The 25,855-nt window shown below is 40.7% G+C and overlaps 1 protein-coding gene across 2 annotated transcripts in view; it reads right to left on the bottom strand.

The window, feature by feature from the left end:
* Positions 1–629: 629 nt before the first annotated feature.
* The window catches only part of ppp4r1l (protein phosphatase 4, regulatory subunit 1-like), an 88,484-nt gene continuing 63,258 nt past the window's right edge, over positions 630–25,855 (bottom strand). For both annotated transcript variants that reach the window (XM_073061514.1, XM_073061513.1), the window contains 9 exons: positions 21,538–21,800; positions 18,696–18,788; positions 14,298–14,483; positions 9,922–10,083; positions 8,809–8,909; positions 6,917–7,037; positions 5,737–5,871; positions 4,523–4,664; positions 630–2,447 (listed from right to left, as the gene is read on the bottom strand). In XM_073061514.1, the coding sequence (XP_072917615.1) occupies positions 2,299–2,447; positions 4,523–4,664; positions 5,737–5,871; positions 6,917–7,037; positions 8,809–8,909; positions 9,922–10,083; positions 14,298–14,483; positions 18,696–18,788; positions 21,538–21,800 (1,352 nt within the window). In that variant the 3' untranslated portion in view covers positions 630–2,298. The remainder of the gene's footprint in view (positions 2,448–4,522; positions 4,665–5,736; positions 5,872–6,916; positions 7,038–8,808; positions 8,910–9,921; positions 10,084–14,297; positions 14,484–18,695; positions 18,789–21,537; positions 21,801–25,855) is intronic.

A 25,855-nucleotide genomic window follows, 5' to 3' on the forward strand; every position in this document is an offset into this window, starting at 1 on the left:
TCCATTTCTGCTGGTTCTTTTTAACCCATTACGGGCTACGTAACAGTGAGCTATGAAGATCAGGCACAGACTCCACAGCAGAAAAAACTGATAACTAAAGAAAAAGTGAAAGTAATTGAACAGCTCTACAAAGAACGGCACTGGCTGACAGTCAAGTGGCTTCTTCTGAGGTGAAACTATTTTCTCATTCTAGGAATGTATTTTGAAATACATTATAGCTTAATTTAAACCAGATAGAGACTCCAAATGAAGCAGGTGACCAAAACTATTTTTAACACTTTTACTTCTTTAAGTGCCTAACTAGCTTCTTTTTAAATACTGATGTTGGTATTCATTCACAGTTTCACAACCTACACTGTAGATTTCGCCTACGGTTTATATTGTTGTTGGATGAATCCAGTTATTTCCCTGGCCCGGCCCTGTCCAGTTTGAGCTTGGGCTCGCACACATATCCAATGAACAAAGCTATTCAACAGTCATCAAGTGCCAATACACTAAGAATATCATGGGACTGGAGGACAGGTCCTCGATAAATGAAGCAGTCCATGTCTGCGTGTAGCAAAGAAATACACAATTGATAGTCCAATGAAGGATTTTGATTAAATCATTGAGAAGAATGTACAAAATCATTACAGCAACACAGTATTTAATGTTAATTGTAAAAACCCAAACTTGAAACTATAGTTACAATATAATCAGCCTTTACACTATACAAAAACCTCATTCCTATACACCATTCAATAAAAAATGCTTGGTAATACAAGTTGGCATCAAAATAAAATAATTGCAAAGGCAGGAAATCCTGATGCAGGCCATTTCTTTCACCATAACATGTGGAGAAGGAGTAGATGACAAACAAGGACAGAGAAACTTTGCACATTCAGGGGATTCCCAAAACTGCCTTTCCAAAAAGAGGAACCCACCCATACTGGGTAAAATCATTGCCATCACTTTCATAAAGGCAGAACCAAGTCCCCACTACAGCTAGCTAGCTATGGCTTGTTCCCTGATACCTATTGCCCAGAAACCATCCACTGTAGTGAGCTATGAAGTCTGACTGTGTAGAGTCTCCAAGAGAAAAAGCCGTAGTGGAAACTGTGGTGGATACCGAAGCAGGCCCAGACTGGTACCAGCAGTCCTCCAGCCAAATTCAGCACCAAATAATCAGGCGGAGGTTTAATGTACCTCTCCTTTAACTTGGGAGTATCCTGCAGTTCCAGCTCCAAGCACACATCACACTCCCTTCAGCAGCTATGGAGCAGCTAATCCAAGGATAAAAGAAATTAAATTAACTTTTAAAAGAAGATTAAAATTCATTCTACTTCACATTTACTACAGTTAAAACTGAATGTATACCAGTCCTCTAACCTTGTCATTAAAGATATTGTTGCATTTTCAGTGCCATCAAACTCAAAACCAGTGTTCCCAATTACATTGTGAATGTACACAATTAAAATGCACCAGTGTAGCAGTCAGGCTAATCTCCTTCCATTGGCTTGAAGTGCTCTCGTACCTTCCCGGTTAGTTTTCGAATAACTAAACTGGCTCAGGTGTTCAGTGAGAAGTTGGGGTGGGCAGACCAGGGAGCCCGTAGGTGAAAGGAATACAAGCTCCACTTCTCTTTCAGAGGCCATAGTCCCAGAAGGAGAGCTGAAGTCAACCAACTGGATACACAGTGTGACTTTCAAAGCAGAAATGGAAAATATCTACACGTGAGAAGTGGGGCAGAACAATACAGATATCAACAAGTTTTCAAAAAGTTAAACTATACTCAAAAATCATTGTGCTCACTGCTTTCTGAAACTTACAAATGCATGTCATTTGGGGATATTAATACAAATAATTTATGTAGAATTAGGAAAGTTAGAAGTACAGCTTCTTTTTAGAAAAGATAACATGCTGTAATCATTTCCAAATTAGTTTGTTTGTAGAAATACAATTGTATTAGCAAATACAAATATTTGTGTCAAAGGATGCTTTTAAAAAGGAACTTCCGCATTAGTTTTCTGATCTAAAAACAGTCAAGGAAACATGGCTCTTGTAGTCACCACCTATTAGCGAGTTCCACACCAGTTCAACCTGGAATCCTCTTTCCTTCGTTATTAAAAGCTCTGTATTTGACAAAGAGGAAGGTGCTCTGCATCCTCCAGTCCTGACCCAGCCTGCAGACCAACATAACAGTCTCTTTGCCACTACATGTCACCTCCATTGTGTGCCTGAGACAGTGTCGACCCGGTCCAGCACCAGTTCAGCAACTGTATGTGGTTAGGAAGTCAGACAACTTTGTTGGAAACATTCTCAGTTTATGAAGGTGGTGGTGTTTACGGGGTTGCTCCTGATCTCAGTGCTTGCAAAATAACGCACGTCACGGTCTCTGTCCGATTGCAGGATCAAGACGATCTTCTCAACAGCTTCTACGTGAGGGTTATCAGCCTCTGTGAAATATGCTGGGAAGAAGAAAAGATCAGTGCACCATTAAGCGCAGCCTGCTTCCATTTAGTCATTCAAAGAACATCAGAACACAAGATATGGAACCATCCCCCAAGTATGCTCTGTTGTTCAGTTAACTGATGTTAACCTTGTCCACTTTCCTGCCTAATTCCCATAACTTCTCAGCTTCAGATCCCAAACTCAAATATACTTAATGGCCAATATCAAGAATTCCAATGACTCTGAGTGTGAAGAAATTACTTTACACCTCAGTTCTAAAAGGCCAACATATTACCTGGAGAAACCCTTGGTGGTCCTGTACACTTCAGCTCCTAGAAAACTTCTCAGAATCATATCCCACTACAGGATCTCTCATGTACTGAACCTGGACATGGAAGATAACTGCACACAGTACTAAAATGCTGCACCAAAGTCCTCCAAATCACGACAAGAACTTTGGATTGCCAACCTCCACTACTCCAAGGTTACAGCTGAGGCTCCAAACTATGACGGTTCTCCATACTAATCATCCATAAGACTTTTCTTCACAAGCTGAGTTTAAATGAGTACAGGCACAATTTATTTTTCACTGAAGGTCAGCCAGATAGGTTCTTCCAGATGTCCATACATATATAGGAGATAAGAAAGAACTGGGCTGTTTATTTTTCTCAGACTACAGAGAACATCTGTAGAACTTGGATGGCAGTTCCAGGTTACTTCAACAAATAATATAGGAACCAACATAAAAATTGCTGGAGGAACCCAGCCAGTCAGGCAGCATCTAGGGAGGAAAAGAGTCAGTAAAAGCATCTGGAAGTCCAGATGAATGGTCTGGACCCAAAACATCAACTGTTCATTTACCCCAACAGATACTGCCTGACTCAGAGTTCCTCCAATGCTTCTTCTGTTGTTCTTGTGTCAGCATCTTGTGTCACCCCACCTGGATGAGAGGCGTGTGGAGGGCTATGGTCTGGGTGCAGGTTGATGGGAGTAAGTAGTTTAAATGGTTCAGCATGGACTAGATGGGCCATAGGGTCTCTTTCTGTGCTGTAGTTTTCTATGACTCTAACTCAACATATCAGGCAGCATCTATGGAGGGAAATAAACAGTCGGCACTTTGGGCCGAGACCCTTTAGGATTGAGTTTGTGAGGGAGATGATAGTAAACAACGGCAGAAGAATCATGGGATGGAGCTGAAAGGTCACTTGGAGAATTGAGTGGCAGTGGCATGTAAAATCATGTGGAAGCAATGAAATCAAGTGGATATGAGTATGGAAGATTGAGGGATGAAATCTAAGCACATCGGCCGGGGGGGGGGGGGGGGGGGTGAAATCGCACAGGCTCATGGACAACGTAAGCAAACAGGGAAGCAGAGAATGAACTGAGGTCAACGTCACGTGCGTAAAACAGGTTCCAGAGACCGAGGGCTATGAACTCCTGCATGTGTGTGGAAATCTGGTCAAAATTTGTCTGCTATAAGGAACAGAAACTTGTTGACCAAATGTCCACACACACGCAGAAGTGTCAAATGGACTATGACTGGAATCATAAACTCACTTTTATCTTTTCACTGCTACTGCCTGACCTACTGACTGTTTCCAGCATTTTCTGTACCCTGTAGTGGAGAAGGCACTGAACAAGAATGTTATTACAAAACTGGCCAGAGGTACCTTTTCATAGAAGGGTTGTAGAGATCTGGAACACTTTCAAAGAAAATGTAGATATTAGCAACTGAAAAGTTTTAAATGAGATTAATAGAATTTTATTAGCTGAGTGTTTCAAAGGAAATGGAGACAAGATGGTAAAACGGTTGAGACATGAATTAGCATAATGGCAAAACATAACCATACCATATGTCCAGTGATAACTACTGGAATAACGATTATTGGAAGTGCACAAGTTGTCTACTGATTTAAATTGCTGATGGGGTCATTTAGGAACTTTATACATCCTCATACTTCCAAAACAAGTAAACTTGAAATCTGCATATAAAGATCATTAATCTGAAATGTTAACTCCATTTCTCTTTCCAGATGCTGCCCGACCTGCTGAGTATCTCCAGTATGTTTTTTTAAAACATTTTCATACTTGCCTTTCTCCAATAAAGTATGCCTCAGTGCCTTGGCCAGCAGCACTCGAACATTCGGGACCGGATCACTAGCTAAACCAAGCAGGCTGGGAAGAAGGTGTTCCGCAAACTGATTTACAGGCATGCAATCTTCCTCCACTATTGCCTGTGCAGAAACAGGAGAGATTTTTTTTCACTTAATGCTATTTATGTTTCTTTTTCTTGCCTCTTATTTTTGAAGGATGCCAACTCAAAATATTACAACCAGGATATTTAGAATAACTAGTCACGTGATTGAAGACCAGTTAGATTTAGATGAATGTGGACAGCTCCATGTTCAATTATGCCAACAGTGAAATTCATCTGCTACCCTGATGTGATTTCATCGTCTGGGACACATGATGACATCACTCTGATGTAACTGGCAGGGCACAATGTTGACTTGAGGCTCTATTGGAGTCATAGAGTTATACAGCATGGAAATTGGCCCAAGTGACCAATTTGCCTATCTGAGCTAGTCCCATATCCTTCCTAAACCTTTCTTATCCACTTAGCTGTCTATTGTAGTTTTAAAATCAGAGCCAACTTGGGAGGGAGATTAATTGGTAGGTGAAAAATTCATCCAAATCACAACAGAATGTCAAAACCCTGGTCTGTGGGCCAACACCCATCTTCATCCTGGGCTCGCCAACCCTCCCTGCAGGAATGTCAACCTCCTCATTAGCACCTCCCTTCTTCCACATCTTCACGCCATACTCCCAATCTCCCCAAATGTTCCCCAAATCCCTGATACAACCCTTCACAATCTGAATAGATCCCACTAGACTCCATCAGCTTCTCTAGAACTAGGTACCCTGAACAATCCCTATCCAGTCACTCTAACACTGTAATCCAACCCACCCACCCCACTGTTCAGTCAGTGGATTTAGACCTTGGCCCCAAGCAAATTCTGATATGCTGGGACAATGACTAAAATGGCAGTTTTCAGGATTAGGGTAATGCCATTGCAATGCACCCTTTAGGATGCTTTCAAGTTTCCTAGCATACAACTCACATCCACAACACAAGCACCACTAAGTGACCATTTGTGCAAGGAACATCACTGAGGTTTTTCATTTGGGATTGGGAAGGGGAAGCAAACATAAACCACAGACAGACTTAGTTTGGTTCCCTTCCCCTCTGGCCTACCACTAAATGAGTCAACTTAATACAAGAAATTACTTGGCCCACTCACTTACCTGGCAGATAAAAGCAAATGCCTGCCGCCCAGTCCACTTGGCACAGTGGCAAAACCGAAGAGTGAGTTCATTCATGAAGTTCACAGCTAATGACTCTGCAGCAAATGTATAGAATTTCCTTAGGATCTCTACCACCTGTAGACAGGCAACATAGAGGCTTGTTAGCAACCACTTGCAGCAGGAAAACGAGAAGCTTCTGTTAAATATTTCAGTTTGTCTATTGAGCAAAAGAGGCTGTCACATTCCAGCCTCAGTATCACTTTAGTTATCCCAGAGTGTTATATAAAATCAAATCAAATGTAATGCTTAGTTCCCAAGCCTTTCAATACTGTATGAAATTGGTTCAGCCAGCTGCTCTTTCACATTACATTGGTCCTGATCTTGCTTTATTATTGAATCCTAAAATGCTGAACCCTTTAACTGTAACTTTTCATTTCTCTACAATAATTGTGATAGTTTCAACATTACAAACCTTTGCATTTATTTAGGGATTATGTCTGAAGGTATTTTTTCCTTTCACTAGCTGGAAGTCTGTAGGTCATTCCTGATCGATTCAGAATGCCTAATTATCTGACTGGTAAGAGTTCTCCTTTTTCATCAAAGTCAGACAAATAGAACCAGCAACTCTTGGATACCAAACCACAAAGGTTTGGTAATACCCACATCTGCTGGAATATTCTGAAATTCAAAGCTTCCTAAAAACAAAAATGCTTCAGGCAAGCAATCATTTGAAAACTTAACAAAAATAATTATATATGAAATAATCAAATGGGAGCATTATTTTAATATAATGCTCATTTGCATTTTGATTAGTAGGACACAACCCATGCAGCGAAACTGCTGTCAAATGGTTCATATCGACTTGAAGAGAGCTTATCTTAAAGCATCACTGAAAGGAGCTGTAGACTGCAACGCACAATACTAAACTGAAATGGCACCTGTAAGTGAAAACCCTCAATTTTCTGAGAGAAAGGAGATACTGTCAGAGCCTAGCTTATGTTTCCATTTTCCACTCTTGATATGCTAGAGAGGCAGCCAATCATGAAGCCTCCCAAGAGTGATCCCAACTACTGAAGATTTGGATTCAGGCCCAAATCCAAGCGAAAATTGATGAGAGCCCCACAAGACAGAAATACGATCAAACAATAACTTGAGATAATAAGGCTTGTCTTGTGCTCACCAGCTTGAAGGAAATCCACCGAACCTCAGCAACCTTATCCGAACAGAGTGACAGAGCGATGTGTCGTAAGTAGTCATGCACATCGTTGGGACTGTACAGTTCCAGCAGTAAAATTACCTGTCTGTAATAGGCCATGATTATGTCAGTATTGTTTTAAACCAGAACTCTATACTGTACATAACTGACTCCAAATAAAAATGATTCTATGATTAAATACACACATATTTTCTTCAAACATACAGTGGGTTGTGAAATTACAACAAAAGTATTACTAAGTCATTAGGTCAGCACATATGCTGTTGTATATCATTAAAACATGGCTTACATCAAAACAAGCAGGAACATGATCTGTCATATTTGGAAATATTAATAATTTTTAAATATTACCATTTTAGTTACTGTGCTTTTCTAATGTTATACACAACATATTTTTTGATTAAAACGCAGAAAGAGCTCATGTGGCATGTTTATCACAGACACAAATGCTGGCCTTAATTTTGTGTCAGCTCATCTCGTATCCTTTAAAGTCACAAAATCAAAGAAAAACATACCACAGAAACAGACCCTTGGCCCACTGAGTCTACAGCAACCATCAAGCATCCATTTACAATAATCCTACATTAATCCCATTCTCCCTTGAAGAACTAATGCAACTCCCTTAAGCATTCTATCAACTCACCTATATAATGGGTGTAATTTATAGTGCCAGCACATCTTTGAGATGTGACAGGAAACTAGAGCAGTAGGGGAAGCCAAACTGGTTACAGGGAGAACATGCAAACTCCAAACAGACAGCACCCCAGGTCAGAATTGAACCTGGGTTTCTGGGGCTGAGGCAGAACTGCTACTAGCTAAGCCACTATGCTTTGCCTATAATCCCCGATTTCTTCAACCATCTGTCATATGTATCCTTAAACATCGACATGGTTGCTGCTAGGGCTGCTAACCTTTATATATATTTACAACAGTCTCACATTCTCTGGTGTAAAAAGCTTCACTAACCTACGGTCCAAATTTTACTTATTGTACCTTCTGTCTACATGAATTTTTATGATCCCTTAATCTGATATTCTAATACATCTCTTCCAGGTTGAAGAAGAGGGCGGGGAACATCATAAAGGACTCCTCCCATCCTGCGCACAGACTGTTTGATCTGCTTCCGTCTGGTAGGCGCTTCAGATCCCTCCAGACTAAGACTAATAGGCACTGGAGAAGTTTTTTCCCTACTGCGGTCACTTTGCTGAACAGTTAACTGCCGGTTAACTGTCGGCTAACTATTACTTGGATTGCACTACCTGTATGTATAATCTATATTTTCATTTATATTTATCATTATTATTGTTATGAGCAGAGAGACATCTGCCGGAAGTAAATTCCTTGTATGTGCACAGGTACTTGGCGATTAAAGTCTGATTCTGATTCCTTTCATTCAATAAGCCCAAAATTTTCCTTCAGTAGTTTAAACACTGCAAAGTAGAAGAGCCCAGTGAAGCAATTCCAACTAATGAGCAACTATCATACCAAGGTATTGGTGAACAAGTCTGTGAATTAAAGAGCTTTCAAGTGAATTGGTCAAGGAAGAATGGGGTTACTAGAAGACACTTGCACCAAACAAAGGCAACTTGGACTTTGGTTTGCTCAGTGAGTTACGTATTGTTACATTTTTTGATATAACTCAATAATTTGAACTCAATTAACTTTGAACTGATGTGGAACTTTACATCAATTGAGAATATAGGCTTATACCTCATACAGTATTTTCCCAATAAACTGAACCAAGCCACATAACTCAATGTTTTAATCCACACTGAAGAAGAGTTCTCAAGCTCACAACATGTTGTGAAAGAACACTTTCAGGTCTTTATAATGAATATAAAGCATGGAATACCCACTCTGCTAATTCGTATCGAAAACGCCAATTCCTGCTGTTATCTGTTACCATGAACTCTTGGAGCTGGTACAAATACTCACGTCGCTTGTCCATATGAAGCAGCTGTAAAAAGCACAATATATATTTATAAGCTCCAGAAAGGACAGATACAAGCAGCTAAACAACTTACACAATATGTTAAATGAAAGTAATAATTCTTCTTGGGTGACTAATTATCTCAAATTACAGAAGTATATCACTGGATTCAAAGGTCGTCACACACAAAGTGGACAGATAACAAGCATTGAGTCACACAGTACCACAGCACATAAAAAAGCCCTTCAGCCCATTTAATCTATGACAAACAAATATTCTGCCTAGTCCCATCGACCTGCACCTGAACCATAGCCCTCCATACCCCTCCCATCCATGTACATATCCAAATTTTTCATGAAATGCTGAAATCTAACTCACATCCACCACTTCTGCTGGCTGCTTGTTCCACATTCGCACCACCCTTGTGGAACTGACTCCTGAGTCAGGAGTTTCCAACCTTGCTTAATGGTGTTGCCTTGCATTGCCTTGCACGCCCTTGACTCCTGGTGGAGTCGTCGGGGCGCTGTCATGACAAGCGTTGCACCAGTCTGTACCATCTGTCACGGTGTTGGTCCAGAGCATAAAAAAGGTTCTAAGTGAAGTTGTTGCCCCCTCAGGTACCCCTTAAATATTTCACCTTTCATCCTGAACCTATGATTTCTGGTTCTAGTCTCACCTAACCTCAGTGGAAAAAGTCTACTTGCATTTACCAGACCTCTACCCCTCATAATTTTGTATACTTCCATCAAGCCTCCTCTCATTCTTTTATGCTCGAAGGAATAAAGTCGTAATCTATTCAACCTTTTCCTATAACTCAGGTCCTAAAGTCCTGGCAACATCCTTGTAAGTTTTCTCTGTAGCCTTGATATCTTTCCCATAGTTAGGTGACCAGAACTACAGAACAACAGAATCTCATTTTAAATGCTTTTTGTGGTAATTGTGCACATTCAGTTTTATTTCACCTAACATTTATCACATTTCCAGTATATTTAAGAATGCACACTCAAACTACCCAAAACATTGATCTAATGAAGCTCACCTTCAAGAAGTCGTACAGGTGCTTGAGGACTCCAATTCGCACTTCATCCAGATCTTTCAGGAATCCATTGAAAATGGGAAGCAGGTCAGCTGCAGTCAGTTGATCACCGAGGATCACAGCCAGCTCATGTATGGAAAAGGCCAGCGTTCGGCGGACTTTCCACTGTCACAGATTAACAACAAAAGAAAATCAGAAAAATAAACACATAGAAAATGTTAATATTTTTATACATTTGTACAATTCACCTAGCTGTTGTTTGTTGGACATTGCTATACTCAAACAGGCTGCTGTATTTCTAATAGTTACAATAATAACTATCTTTTTGGTAATAATTATCAACTTTAAAGTACTTTGGGATACCACTAAGAAGGTGCCACATATATCCTTTACTCAGATACTTAAAATCAAAGCAAACAATATCAATTCTTATGGTCCTACAGCAGCACTTTTTGATATATCTTATGATAACACAGGTCAGTCAGGTTCCCACTCACCAACAGATATGGGAAGAAAAGGGTTAAACTGAACACAGTCGGCCCTCCTTATCCGCGGGGTATCAGTTCCGAGACCCCCCGTGGATACCAAAAAACGCGGATGCTCAAGTCCCTTATTTCACCTAGCTCAGTGCAGTGGTCTTTAGGACCCAGCGGAACCCCAGACTTTATTTAACATGCTCAGTACGGTAGGCGTTAGGACCCGGCGGTGCAGCTCTGAATCTGCGGTGTTTCTGTTCACGAAAATAATCACGATCACGATTGAAAATAAGGTGGAAATAATAAAGCGATCGGAAAGAGGTGAAACGCCATCGGTCATTGGAAAAGTGTTAGGCTACAGTCGGTCAACGATCAGAACAATTTTAATGCAGCATGTGAAAGGCCCTGCCCCGATGAAAGCTACAATTATTACTAAGCAACGCAGTGGTTTAATTATTGAAATACGTATGTTTCTTAAGTGTCTTATATGCATAGAAAGGTAAAATATGTACTATATACTAAGAAAAGCGTTTGACTAACTGACGCTAAATAATACCGGATGTACCTGTTCCGACTTCAAATCCCACTTAAAGACGGACTCAGGAATGAAACTCATTCATAACCCGGGGACTGCCTGTACTTTTAAGTCATTTCTAGATTACTTATAATACCAATTACAATGTAAATAGTTGTTATACTGTATTGTTTAGGGAATAATGACAGGAAAAAATATTCTGTACATGCTCGAACAACGAGTGCCGGAGAGAGAACTTCCGGGTTTTCCCGATCCGCGGTTGGTTGAATCCGTGCATGCGGAATCCGCGGATAAGGAGGGCCGATTGTATACATAAAAAATGGCTGACAAATGTCTTTCATATTCCTCTGTATAAAAATATAGAGCAAATATGAATGTCATGAATGCCAGTCAAAACAAAAATCACTGCATGCCATTCTTTGGAATTAAAATAGCATCTCTGAAACTGACAAAAGCAGCAAAAAATTTAAATAGTGACGTTTGGAGAAATGCCTTACCAAGACCTCCCCATCTGGTAAGCCAAGGTGTAACAGCACTAGACTTAAAGGGGCACAAGATACTTCCAGACTCGAGGGAATGTTCCCAATGCATCAATCAATGTCATATTTATGGGAGGCAGTGTGGGAAAGTGCTATCAAGGTATCAGTACTCCATAGGACATAGAGTACAGGAACAGGCTCTTTGGCCCACAATGTTGCGCCAAACCAATTAAATTAGTCATCAAATGGCCAACTAAACTAATCCCTTCTGTTTGCACAATGTCCATATCCTTCTATTTACCTCACATTCATGTGCCTGTCTAACGGTCTCTTCAAAGTCCCTAATATATCTGCCCCTACCACCACCCCAGGGAGCACATTTCAAGCACCACACTCTTTCTCAAGTCTCAAAACTTGCCCCTCACGTTCCTTTCAACTTGTCCCCCTCACTCTAAGTGCATGCCCCCTGGTATTTAACCATTTCAACACTAAGAAGACACTGCCTGTCTACTCAACCTGTGTCTCTTATCATCTTAAAAACTTCTATCAGATCTCCCCACAACATCCACCACTCCAGAAAAAAACAACCCACATTTGTCCAAACTCTCATTATAGCCCATCCCCTCTAATCTAGCAGCTTTCTGGAAAATCTCTTCTGCACCCTCTCCAAAACCTCAACATCCTTTCTGGGGCGACCAGAACTGTATGCAATAATCCAGATGTGGCCTAACTAGAGGTTTGTAAAATTACAACATAACTTCCTGACTTTCAAACTCAGTGCCTCAACTAATAAAGTCAAGCATGCTATGTATCTTCCTTACCACCTCATTGACCTGTGTAGCCATTTTCACAGCTATGAACTTAGACCCCAAGATCTCTCTGCTCATCAATGCTGCTAAGAGGCTTGTCCTTAACAGTGTACTGCCTCATTACATTTCATCTACCAAGGTGTAACATTTCACATTGGGTGGGGTTAAACCCCATCTGCCATTTCTCTGCCAATATCTGCAAATAATCTATATCCTGTTGTATTCTTTGCCAGTCTTCTACACTGTACCACCAACCTTTGTTTCATCTGCAAACTTACTGACCCACCCATCTACATTTTAATCTAGATACATTACAAACAGCCGAGGTCCCAGTCTAGGACTCTGTGAAACACCATTAATCACAGAACTCCAACTAAATGATGTCCCATCAACCAGTACTCCAGTCTTCTATGGGCAACCCAGTTCTAAATCCAAATGGCCAATCTGACATAGATCCTAAGAATCTTAGTCATCTGAATGAAACAGGACAGAGTTTTGAAGAACAGTGTCTGCAGGAGCCAGGTTCTTTGGGCAAAGAGGGGTCATCAAGACCTTAGAGTTACAGCCAGACATTCCTAACAGGAGAACTTCCCTGCACTTGTTCAACATGCAAAATTCATCTTTCGAGAAGATTGCAATGTCACTCCAATATACTGGAGGAAGCGGAGGTCAAGTCTTCTCCTCCTAAGTATGGACTTTGGGTGGCTTCCCTAATACAGCTGTGAGCAGCAAATGACACTGTGAACAATGGGACCAATTGTCTGGAAAGAGACAGAAACCAGAAAGCTGAAAATGACCGTGGCCTTGACCTGTGAAGCAGTCAGGCCACAGGTGAGGTTGTATTTGAGAGTAGGTCAAACAGTTGAGCAAGAACAAAAAGAGTAGTTTGATTGTTGACCTACTAAACAGCACAGTTTCAGGGGCAAAACCTGGTTGTTCTGTGAGTGAATATGAAGTGCAGTTTTTCAGGCTGAAAATCCACTGCAGATGAATTTTGCATGTAATCAATGTCACTTGGAGATATTTCACGCAGGAAAAACGTGCTAATCAGGATAAAAATCCCCCCAGTAAGAAGTTCCCTCCATCAGATACATGCTTAAACTTGTTCCATGCTGCTTAAGCTAACTTTTAGCTGCATAATGTCATTGTTTCCAAATAATGCAAATCTGTTTCCAGCCCCAGCAAAATTGCCTCACACACACATGGCACAGTACATTCTGGGAGGAATTAACAGGAATGTGTCAAGGCAATATTATATGATTAGTATAAATGGGCAGTTGGTGGTTGGTTCACACTCAGAGGCCCATAGGGCCTGTTTCTGTGCTGTACAACTATAACTCTTCTTCAATAAACAGAATACCAGCTCCACAGCATTGCAAAAGAGAAGCCAAACTCATAAAATACTGAGGGACAGATCAGTAATGAGAAATCTCTGATCTGTTACAGATTTTGCTGAGTAGTATTTAATGAAGATTTACTGGCAAAGTAATTCTCTCACAAATGCAATCACTTATTTGGGAAAATTGCAGGATGAAAAAAGGGGGAAAGAATGATAAATATGATGTGCAAATTCAAATTAGTTTTGGGAGTTGATAAAAGAAAGATATGACAGTCTTAGCATGATTTTATTTACACAAACAGATTTGGAACTTAGGATAACCTTACAATGCTTTCTTTGTTCCTTTCTGAAGCATAAATTATTTTGTTTCCTCCTCCTTCCAGACTTGGTCTTTCACTAGAACAATGGGGCAAAAAAAATTGCTGAAGGAACTCAGTGGGCCCCAGCAACTGTGGAAACTCTTCTTCTGTACTCTGCTATCTGACCCATTAAGCGCTCCAGCAGTTTGGTTTTTTTTGCTCCAGATTCCAGCATTCACAGTCTCTCATGCCTCTATCTAGGGCCTGGTTCTTCATCCAAATTTTTTTTTTGAAGGATCGAAGTAGGATCAACACCATCATTACTCACACACAAACCAGTTCTTCCACAAAACTCATGTAAATAAGAAATAAATACTTCCCTGGTTCTGGTACCATGTATCATTAATTAAAACTCAAGGCAACTTTGGATTCAAATACTCGCCTGCACATCGGACGCCAGAGTCTCATAAGTATTCTTTAAACAATGCCAATTCTGCCTGCCAAGGGTTAGAGCCACACCTGGAAGACTGTATGCACAGTGCTTTGTAATTTCAGTGTCAACGGTTTGAGCTCGGGAGGGATCTGTCATCGACAGGTACTGGTCCAGCAATGGCTGTGGAATAACATCCTAGTAGGATGAAAAAACACATTTTACAGGCAAACAACAGCAAAAATAATCCCCTATAAACTGCTTCACAGTTAAACTTAGCAACGTGAGAGAATAAAGGATAAACTGACAGTACTTTTGATTGGAAATAACATCACTGTGGGTCACCTGGACAAATACAGGTCTCAACCTTCTAAGTTACAAAGGGAAAGGCGGGGGCGGGTGGTTGGGGATAATCAAATTCTGTTGTTAAGCTCAGAGCCAAAACGTCGCAAGATAAACCATAGGACAATAATACATAGATAATTCTTTTTGAATGACTTTCATGTTCTTTCTTTGTTTTGTGGCTATCTGGAGAAGACAAATTTCAGAGTTGTACTTGGATCTATGCTTTGATAATAAATGAACCTTTGAAAGTGATGGAGTTATTTAATAGACCAAGAACATCTATAGATTGTCTCAGATCGATGATTCTTTTAGACCAGAAGACAGGAGCAGAATTGGGTCATTTGATCCATCAAGTCTGCTCCACCACTTGATCAATGCTGATTTATTTTCCCTCTGAATAACATACTCTTACCTTTCCCACATAACTTGAATGCCTTTACTAATTAAGTACCATCAACCTCCACTTTAAGTATACCCAATGATCTCCACAGTTATTTGTGGCAATGAATTCCACACATTCACCAGCCTCTGGACTAGGCCTGCCGGAATGGGTAATAGCTTCTTTGCCCAGGTTGTAAGATTCTTGAATACTCTGCCACCACAAGGACAGCAAGCTGTTTACTGTTACTGTACTGTTTTCCAGTGCTATGCACTTCACATGCATTTTGATTATATTTTAACTTATTTGTGGGATTATTTTGTTTTACGTGGTGTGTGTGAATTATGCATTGTGGGTGCATCGTGGTCCAGATGAACATTGTTTCATTTGGTTGAATATATGTACAGTCAGATGACAGTAAACTTGAACTTGAACTCTGACTAAAGAAATTCCTCATCTCAGTTCTAAATGGATGTCCTTGTATTCTGAGGCTGTGCTCTCTGGTCCTAGACTCTCCCACTACTGGAACCATCCTTTGCACGCCCACTCTATCTTGACCTTTCACTGTTTAGTAGGTCTAAATGAGAAACCCCTTATTCTTCTGAACTCTGGCAAGTACAGGCCTAGAGCCAACAAATGCTCCTCATATACTAATCCTTTCATTCCTGGGATCATTCTCGTAAATCTCCTCTGGACCATCTCCAATGTCAGCACATCCTTTCTTAAATGTGGACACCAAAACTGCTCACGGTACTCCAAATGTGGTCTGACCAATGCCTTATAAAGCCTCAGCATTACATCCTTAGTTTTATATCCTCTTGAAATGAATGCTAATATTTTATTTGCCTTACTTACTGCAGACTCAACCTGTAAGTTAATCTTTAGGGAATTTTGTACTAGGAATCCCAAGTCCCTTTGCATTTCTAATTTCTCAAATCACTCCCTGCTTAGAAATTAGTCTACGCCTTTATTCCTTCTAATAAAGTTCATGACCTTACAATTCCGTCACTGTATTCCATCTGCCATTTATTTGCCCGTTCTCCTAATCTGTCCACGTCCTTCTGCAGACCCCTTGCTTTTTCTGTACTATTTGCCCATCGACCTACCTTTGTATCATCTGCAAACTTGGCCACAAGATCAACTCCGTCATCCAAATCACTAACATGAGTCACAGAACAGTATAGCACACAAAGAGGCCCTCCGGCCCATCTAGTCTGTGCCATTGATCTGCACTCGGTCCATAGCCCTCCATACCCCTCTCATCCATGTATCTATCCAAATTACTCTTAAATTTTGAAATCAACCCCACATCCACCACATGCACTGGCAGCTCATTCCACATTCTCACCACCTTCTGAGTAAAGTCCCCTCTCATATTCCCATTAAACATTTCACCTTTCACTGTTAGCCCGTGATCTCTAGTTCTAGTCTCACCAAACCTCAGTGGAAAAGCCTGCTTGCACTTACCCCATCTATACCCCTTGGAATTTTGTCAAATTATGTCAAATCTCTCCTCAATCTTCTACATTCAAGGGAATAAGTCCTAACCTATTCAACTTTTCCCTATAACTCAGGTCCTCAAACCCAGCAACATCAATGTAAATTTTCCCTGCACTCTTTCGATTGAATTTACATCTTTCCTGTAGGTAGGTGACCAAAACGACACACGATATTCTAATTAGGCCTCACCCACGTCTTATACAATTTCAACATAACATCCCAACTCCTGTATGCAATACATAGATTTATGAATGCCAATATGCCAAAAAGCTGTCTATCTGTGACACCACCTTTAAGGAATTATGGAACTGTATTCTCAAATCCCTTTATTCTATCACACTCCTCAGTGCCCTACTCCTCACCATGCAAGACCCACCCTGGTTGGTCCTACCAAACTGCAACACCTTGCACTTGTCTGCATTAAATTCCATCTGCCATTTTACAGCCTATTTTTAAAGCTGGTCCAGATCCTTCTGCAAGCTTTGATAGTTTTCCTCGCTATCCACTACACCTCCAGTTTGATGTCATCTGCAAATCTGCTGATCCAGTTTACCATATTAACATCCAAATTATTGATACAGATGACAAACAACAATGAACCCAGTACCGATCCCTTCGGTACACCGCTAGTCACAGGCCTCCAGTCAGAAAAGCAATCACCTACAACCACTCTCTGGCTTCTTCTGCAAAGCCAATGTCTAATCCAAGCGACTGAACCTTCTTGACCAACCTCACCTGCAGAACCTTATTAAATGCCTTGATAACATCCATGTAGACAACATCCACTGCCTTGCATTCATCAACCTTCCTGGTAACTTCCTAGAAAAACTCCATAAGGTTGGTTAGACATGACTTACCACGCACAAAGCCATGTTGAATATCCCTAATCAGTCCCTGTCTACTCAAATACTTATATATCTGGTGCCTTAGAATACCTTCCAACAACTCTCCCACTACTGATGCCAGGCTCACCAATCTACAATTTCAAAGCTTATTCTTAGAGTCTTTCTTAATGTGAAACATATAACGTGAAAAATAATAGACCCACACATCGATCCTTGTATTGTTTCTGTAAGTATTTTACACTGAGAATGAAACGCGCAAAAATATCAATTTTTAAAATAAAATCATGAATCGCTTCACAGTTAGTTCAGGTAGCATATTTAAAAGGTTAATAAAGCCGATGCCTCACATTCCAGTGACCCAGGTTCAACCCAGGCCTCAGGCATGCCTGTGTGGCGTTTGCATGTTCTTCTTGTGACTACACGAGTTTCCTCAACACACTCTGGTTTCCTCGCACATTCCAAAAATGTGCAGGTTGGTAGTTTAATTGCCCACTGTAAATTGTCCCTACTATTGGTTAGAGATAGAATACTGGACAAGGTCTGATGAGAATAAAATGGGTTAGGGTAGAATTAGTGCAAAAACGGAGGAAAAGGGTGCTTGATGATCTATGTAAGGTGTTGTAAGAAGAAAGAAGCTGTGAGGTGTTAAGTGGAAAAGGCAAAAGGCTGGAGAAGAAAGAATCTGACAGGAGAGGAGAAAGTGAAAGAGCAGGGGGTGGTGATAATCAGGTGATGAGAAGAGGTAAGAGACCAGAATGGGTAAACGAAGAAGAGGGAAGGGGAGAGGGAAAAATTTACTAGAAGTTGGAGAAATCTATGTTCATGCCATAAGGTTGGAGGCCATCTAGATGGAATATGAGGTATTGCTCCTCCAACCTGAGAGTGGTCTCATTGTGGAAGAAGAGGAGATCATGGACCATCATTTCGGGACGGGAATGGGAATAGGAACTGAAATGGTTGGCTACTGGGAAATTCCACTTTTTGTGGATGGAACTAAGGTGCTTAACAAAGCGATCCCCAAGTTACATCAGCTCTCAGCGATATAAAGGAGACTGCAGTGGGAGCACTGGATACAGTAGATGATCCCAACAGATTGACAGGTGAAGTGTTGCCTCACCTAGAAGGACTGTTTGGGGCCTGGAATGGAGGAGACGAAGGAGGTGAATGGGCAGGTGTTTGTAAGGATAAGTACCAGGAGGGACATTAGTGGAGAGAGATGAAGGGACAAGGGAATCATGGAAGGAGCGATCTCTGTGGAAAGCAGAGTTGGGGGGGAGGTAAAGCTGTCATTAACACAAGCTGGAAATTGCATCACTCTTAACAGAACTAAAGTTTACAAACCTGGATTTTTGATTGATCATCACCAAAAAGTAAACTGTCGTCATGTTCCATCTCCAATGTCCCGGCATCACAATGTGTCTTACTACTCAGGTTCTGAAAATGGAATATTTAACTATTTACTACAAACTATTTAATGGTATAGGCCACCAGTAATGTCTCCAAAAATCACACCCTCTGAGAGAACATTAAAGCAGATAATAGGTGAACAAAGGCTATCCCTCTATACCTAACCACCCTATATTTTATATCCCAAGACTATCATATTTTGTGTAATATAGGATTAGCTAGAGAATGAAGTCAAAAGATGCAAAGTATTTCAGTCACTAAGAGCTTACACTCTGCATCAAACATGTTACTTGCTTTGATGCTTAGTTGGTTGATTTTGTTTGTAATGGGAAAAGTGACTAGATTTTTTGGAGGAAGGGACAGATTGTAATTAATACTATCAAATCTTCAACAGGTCAACAAAACGTGATAAGATTGATTTTGGAATGGCAATGCACTCAAGTTGTATCTTGCGTCTGCTTTAGATTTCTAAGTCAATTAAGTGCAGGGGTTAACAGAAGTTCCATTTCAACCAAGCCCCTTCTCTACTATATGGTACCAACCAACACCTTGGGGACTGTATGCAGTTCCACGTTACTTTATACCATTCCTATAATTGGGATTTAGCAATCAGATTTTTCTCAGTGAACATGGTTGGTCTTCAAACTGCAATTCTGTTGTCAGAGGTCACGATATGGATCAAAGTGCTATCTAATATTTTGACCAGCATCAAACAGTCTGTAAGAATTTCTGAAGGATTTGTCACATCATTTCTTGCTTTGAACAGTTTTATCTTCCACCCAATTCCTAATTTTTTTTTACATAAAAATTAAAATTCTCAATGAAAATGAAGGAAGTGTGAGAAAGAAAAAAAGCGCCTTGAGAAAGAAAGAAAAACACCTGAGATGTCCTCCTCCTTCAAAGAACGGGGTTTCCCTTCCTCCACCATTGATGCTGCTATCACCTGCCCTCATCCCATCTTCCCACCAGAAGAACAGGAATACAGTTGCCCTCATCCTTACCTACCACCCCACAAGCCTCCACATCCAGCCCATCATTCTCCATTACTTCTGCCATCTTCAACAGGATCCTATCACTTTATCATATCTTTACCTCGCACCTCCCACTCCCATTTTCCGCTTTCCACACAGACCACACTCTCTGTGATCCCTTGTCCATTTGTCACACCCACTGATCTCCCTCCTGGCACTTATTCCTGCAAATGGTGCAGGTCCTACACTTGTCCGTTCATCTCCTTCCTCACCCCCATTCCGGGCCCCAAACAGTCCTTCCAGGTGAGGCAATGCTTCACCTGCAAACCTGTCGGGGTCACCTACTGTATCAGGTGCTCCTGATGCGGCCTGCTGTACATCGGTAGATTATTAGACGTACAGTAGATTGGGTGACAGCTTTGTTAAGCACCTTCACTCTGTCTGTAATGGGCTGGATTTTCCAGAGGCCAACCACTTTAATTCCCATTCCAACATCTGCCCATTCCTATTCTGTCTAAAGCCTCCAACCTTAGAGTAGCCAAATCATAGCAGTAGAGGAGGAGCAACATCTCATATTCCATCTGGGTAGCTTCCAATCTGATAGCATGAACACTGACTTCCCTAACCTTCAATAAATTCTAACCCCCCCTTCTCTATTCTGGGTCTTCTCTTACCCCTTTCTCTTCTCTTTACCTGCCTATCAACTCCCTCTTGTGCCCCTCCTCCTTCCCTTTCTCCGCTCTCTACTCTGATCAAATTCCTTTTTCTCCAGCCCTTTACATTTTCCACCCATCAGCTTCCAGCTTCTCACTTCACCCCCGCCACCACCCACCTATCTTCCTCCTCACCTGGCTTCACCTATCAACTGTCAGTTTGTACTTCTTCACTCCACCCCCTCCGAAAACCTTCTTATTCTAGTTTATTCCCCCTTCTTTTCCAGTCCTGTCGAAGGGTCTCAGCCCAAAATGTTTATGACTCTCCATAGATGCCTGACCTGCTGAGTTCCTTTTAAGTGTGTTACTCTGGATTTCCAGCATCCACAGAACCTCATGTTTATGAAGAAAGCCTAATGTGCCTATAATTATCCACTTGATTTTCTCGTAGTTGCTGGACAGTCACAGGAACATCTTGACTAAGTATAATATCTTAAGAGGTGAGCACTCTGCAACTCACAAAAATTAACAATTTTCCACTGATAACAAGGTAATCTCAGCTAGCCTGCCAAGGTTAAAAATGCACCAACTTCAAATGTTATAGGCATTTGTGCACATACAATTATTTTAATTGCACTCTGAAGCAACACCACACATGGAGGTTTGTCACAAAGGAACCACATAATATTTCAAAGATGTACAGTTCATAGTCAGTTACGTAAACACAGCACTACACTCTACATTGTGTGTCCATGGCAGTAGTTGATAGTTTCCTGATCGGTCAGAGCATCAAAGGACATGGCAAGAAGGTAGGTGTGTGGGGTTGAGTGTGATTCAGGATCAGGCATGATGGAATGACAGAGCAGAGTCAATGGGCTGAATGGCCTAAATATGCCCCTATGTCTTATGGTCTTATTGTACAGAAGTTAAAAATTGATAAATGGATATTCAAAAGGTTGACTGTATTTTTTGTCACCTCGGATGCTACCTGACCTACTGAGTATTTTTGTTTTTATTTAATGGCATAGGATACAACATGCTAGACAATATCAGAAGGTATTCAGTAATACGGCAGACCTAGTCCTGTGAAACTCCAAGATTTAGATCCAGGACATATGAAACAGAATCAAAACTTGAAAGGCATTAACTTACCATAATCTGTTCATTTTCATTAGATTCAAAATGTTCAACCAGGAGCTCTGTTGATGACCTTGAAACCTCAACTGCTGTCTCCAAGCCCACCGACACATCACTCTTGACGCACATAGTGTCTGTGGGTGCAGCAAGTACTGGACTGAAGAGTGATGTATTAGCCTGGACCTCTTCTGTATTTTCAGCATCAGGCGACAATTCTTCTCCTGGTGCAGAATCCAATCGTGCAGCTCGAAGTGCGGCACTAATCACCTGTACCTGTGCTGCAAGAGGAAACCAAGTACTCCCATTAGAGACTATCAGCTACAGAATTCATTAAATTTTCAAAGTCAACATGTAGTACCTGGGTTGATATGATAGTTCTGTCCAGCAACCAGATACTTCACAATGGATAGTAAATAGCAGCTCTTGTGAAATATAAACTTACAAGGAAAAGAGAGGTAAACATATCAATGAAATGGTCATAGAGTGAGCTCAAATGAATGGTGTGGGGAAAAGGCTGCTTTGCAGCATAAAAACCTGCGCTCTTAAATAAATATTGCATAAACAAAATTGGACCAACTATACCAAATAAGAAACAAATGAACTATTTAGAATGTAAAGCAAGCAAATAAAAGGAACAGTATGGTTACTTCATCACTGCTTTTAGTTTGATGTTGCTAATATCAAAGTCAAAGTAAATTTATTGTCAAAGTAAATATATGTTACCATATACTACCCTGAGATTCATTTTCTTGTGGGCATTAACAGGTAAATAAAGAAATACAATAAAATTTATATATACATAAAATTGTAAACAAAATTATGTAAATCATTTACAGGAACCCTTAGGTTCATACGTTAATAATGCAAACAGTCTGCTGGTTATAAAGTGGAGGGGATTATGTAGAGAGGTGAAATATAGTGTAGGAAGAATCCCTTGCTGCACATCAAATGAGGCTAGTTACAAAAAAAAACACTTCTTTTGAAATATCTCTGATCACTTTCATATAAAGTGAAATGCTTTAAGTACTGCCACATAGTTAAGCATGTAGGGTAAGCTTCTCTTAAACGGTTATGTAAAACTGTAACAGGAGCAGGCCACCAAGATTCTCAAGTCTGTTCTGTCTTAACTCCACTTCTGTGCCAGTTCCCCATGATCTTAAATATTTGAACAGTCAATTGATCTATCTCCAACTTAAATATATCCAGTGATTATGGGCTCCAACATGAGCAGAGAATGCTTCAGATTCAAAGGCTGATAGAAATCTAGAACCTTTTTTCCTAAAAAGATGTCACAACTAGGTCACTTCAGAACTTGAGTCCCAATGAAGTTCAGCAGTATAAGATACTAAGAGATTTTTAACCCAAGTGGGTAACTGAATTAAAATAGAGATCAACCATCCTTGTTAATAAGTGTTCCAATAAGTGTTAACTGATTCAAAGGACACAATTAACCTAAAATTTTGTTCCAGTGTCCCTTGGAATGGAAATAAAACATGATTAAATATGCACAGATAATAAAATATTTATTGAGGGGGAAACATAGAAAGAGGAACCTATTTATTCATGAAAGGAAAACTACCGTACATATTAGAGACACAAGAGATTCTCAAGGTGCTGGAAATCTTGAGCAACGTATACAAAATACTGGAGGTACTCAGCAGGTCCTGATAAAGGGTCTCATCCCGAAACGGCAATTGTTCACTTCCTCTCATACATATTGCCTAACCAGCTGAGTTCCTCTAACATTCTGTGTGTCACCCACAGTACACATTAACACAGATTCATCCAAACCCCCAAATAAAGCCAGTTTTGCTCTGATTAATGCGGAAGCAAGTACTTAGCAAATACGGGATATATGACCTATTAAAGGAAGTCAAACTTGATGCCTAAAGTTAACTTGGTTACAGGAAGTTGGGAATACTCATTAGCTGTAAATCACTCACTTTCCCCAATGTCACTGCAATGTCTTCTCACTAATGTGAGAAGACATTTTCCCAACAGATCCATAAAAGAAATGTACAAGAATGTCACAAACACTAAGCACGAGCTCCACTCTATTCGACAGAAAGGCTCAGGTGGAATATAAAGAAGATGGACTGTTTTATTGGTTCTCACCTCTCTAAACAATCTTCTTTGGGACCCCTATCAAAAGGCCTTAAAGATCAAGAAAATAGCTAACGTCAAATGAGGAAGACACGGAATCCTCATAAAATCTTTCCAGAGAAAGGTTGCAGAGACAATACCTTAAAAATTACTTGTTAACAGGAAAGGTCCATTAGAGGTACCTTGTGCAATGGGGTAACATTAGCACTTGAATGGCACTTATTCAAAGCTTGTATCAGATCTCGACTTCATGGGTTGAGTTAAGTTCAGGCATGTTTCCTTCAGGCTTTCTAGTCATAATGAAGGCAGGGATAGTCATAAGTGAACTGGGAGCAGCCCATGAATTAATGAAGTTTGTGGGGGGAAAGAGGTTTCCTAACACATGGAATGCCACACATTGAACACTGCCACTCAAGCCTAGGTGCTTCCATGCCAACATTAGGTACACAGATCTGTAATTACTTTCTCTATTTCTTTCACTTTCTAAACAAAAGCCTCACATTAGCAAGATTCTAATCCCCTGGTTACTATGGCCATAGCCAGAGAGGAGTAAAAAAATACTAACAAGAACTTCCGATGTTTCCTCCCCTGCTCTTTTAACAGCCTGAAAACAATTTACACAGATAAATAGTAATTTATATATTTTAAAAATGTTGAACTATTTAATATTTAAACATAAAAGATTCTGCAGATGCTGGAAGTCCAAAGCAATACACGCAAAACGTTGGAAGAACTTAGCAGGTCAGAAGCATCTATGGAGAGGAATAAACTGTTGATGTTTCTGGCCAAGGCCCTTCATCCGGACTGGAAAGGAAGGGGAAGAGGCCAGAATGAGAAAGGGGGAGGGGGGAAGAGCAGAAGGAGAACAAGCTATAAAGTGATAGGTGAAGCCAGGTGGGATGAAGTAAGAAGCCGGGAGGTGATAGGTAAAAAAGGTAAACTGCTGATGTAGATGGAGTCTAATAGGAGAGGAGAGTGGACCATGGGAGAAAGGGAAGGAGGAGGAATATCAGGGAGAGGTAACAGGCAGGTGATGAGAATAGGTAAGAAGGGGGTCAGAGTGGAGAATTGAAAAGGGAGTGGGGGGCGAGAAATTAATGTTCATGCATCAAGTTGAAGGCTACTGAGATGGAACACGAGGTGTTGTTCCTCTAACCTGAGAGTGGCCTCATCATGACAAAAGGCCATGAACCAACACATTGTAACGGAAATGGGGATTGGAATTAAAATGGTTGGCCACCAGGAAATCCTGTTTTCTGCAGATGGAGCAAAGGTGCTTGACAAAGCAGTCCCCCAATCTACATCAGGTCTTACCAATGTAGAGGAGGCTACATAGAGAAGATTAGATGCAGTCAACAATGTGGACTTATTTTAATAGTTCCTCCTTTATTAAAATCATAATATTTTGCACTCTTCCTCATTAATTACAATACCTGCATTGTCCCTCTCCTCAAACAAAAGCCTAAAATATATTCTGTGCTCAACAGCCAAGTATTTATAGAATATCTTTATGTCTCTATTTTTATGTTAATATTTTTTTCTATTTATTGTCCTTTAGATAGATAGATACTTCATTGCTCCCAAAGGAAATTACAGTGTCACAGTAGCATAAGTGCACAGATATACAAATGTTAGAAGAGAAGTAAGAAAGAATAAAAAATAAGTTACCTCAAACAGTCCAACAGGAGGGGGTCATCACTTCCCTGGCTGTAGGTTGACTCATTATAGAGCCTAATGGCCGAGGATAAGAATGACCTCATATAGCGCTCTTTGGAGCAGCGCAGTTGTCTTAGTCTATTACTAAAAGTGCTCCTCTGTTCAGCCAAGGTATGCAAAGGATGAGAAACATTGTTCAGAATTGCCAGAATTTTCTGTTGGGTCCTTTGTTCTACCACAGCCTCCAGTGTGTCCAGTTTGACTCCTATAACAGAGCCAGCCTTTCTAATCTGTCTATTTACCATGTTGGCATCACCCATGTAGATGCCATTGGCCCAGCATACGACCACATAGAAGATTGTTCTGGCAACCACAGACTGGTGGAACATGAGGAGAGGCCTGCATACTCCAAAGGACCCAAGTTTCCTCAGGAAATTGAGGTGATTCTGGCCCTTCTTGTACACAGCCTCTGTGTTGGTGCTCCACTCGTCTGTCATCCAGGTGCCCCTCCAGGTACTTACAGGTGTTCACCACATCCACATCCTCACCATCAATAGTATGAGGGAGCAGTGCA

Source organism: Hemitrygon akajei, chromosome 11 (assembly GCF_048418815.1).
Source record: "Hemitrygon akajei chromosome 11, sHemAka1.3, whole genome shotgun sequence".
Taxonomy (NCBI): Eukaryota; Metazoa; Chordata; class Chondrichthyes; order Myliobatiformes; family Dasyatidae; genus Hemitrygon; species Hemitrygon akajei.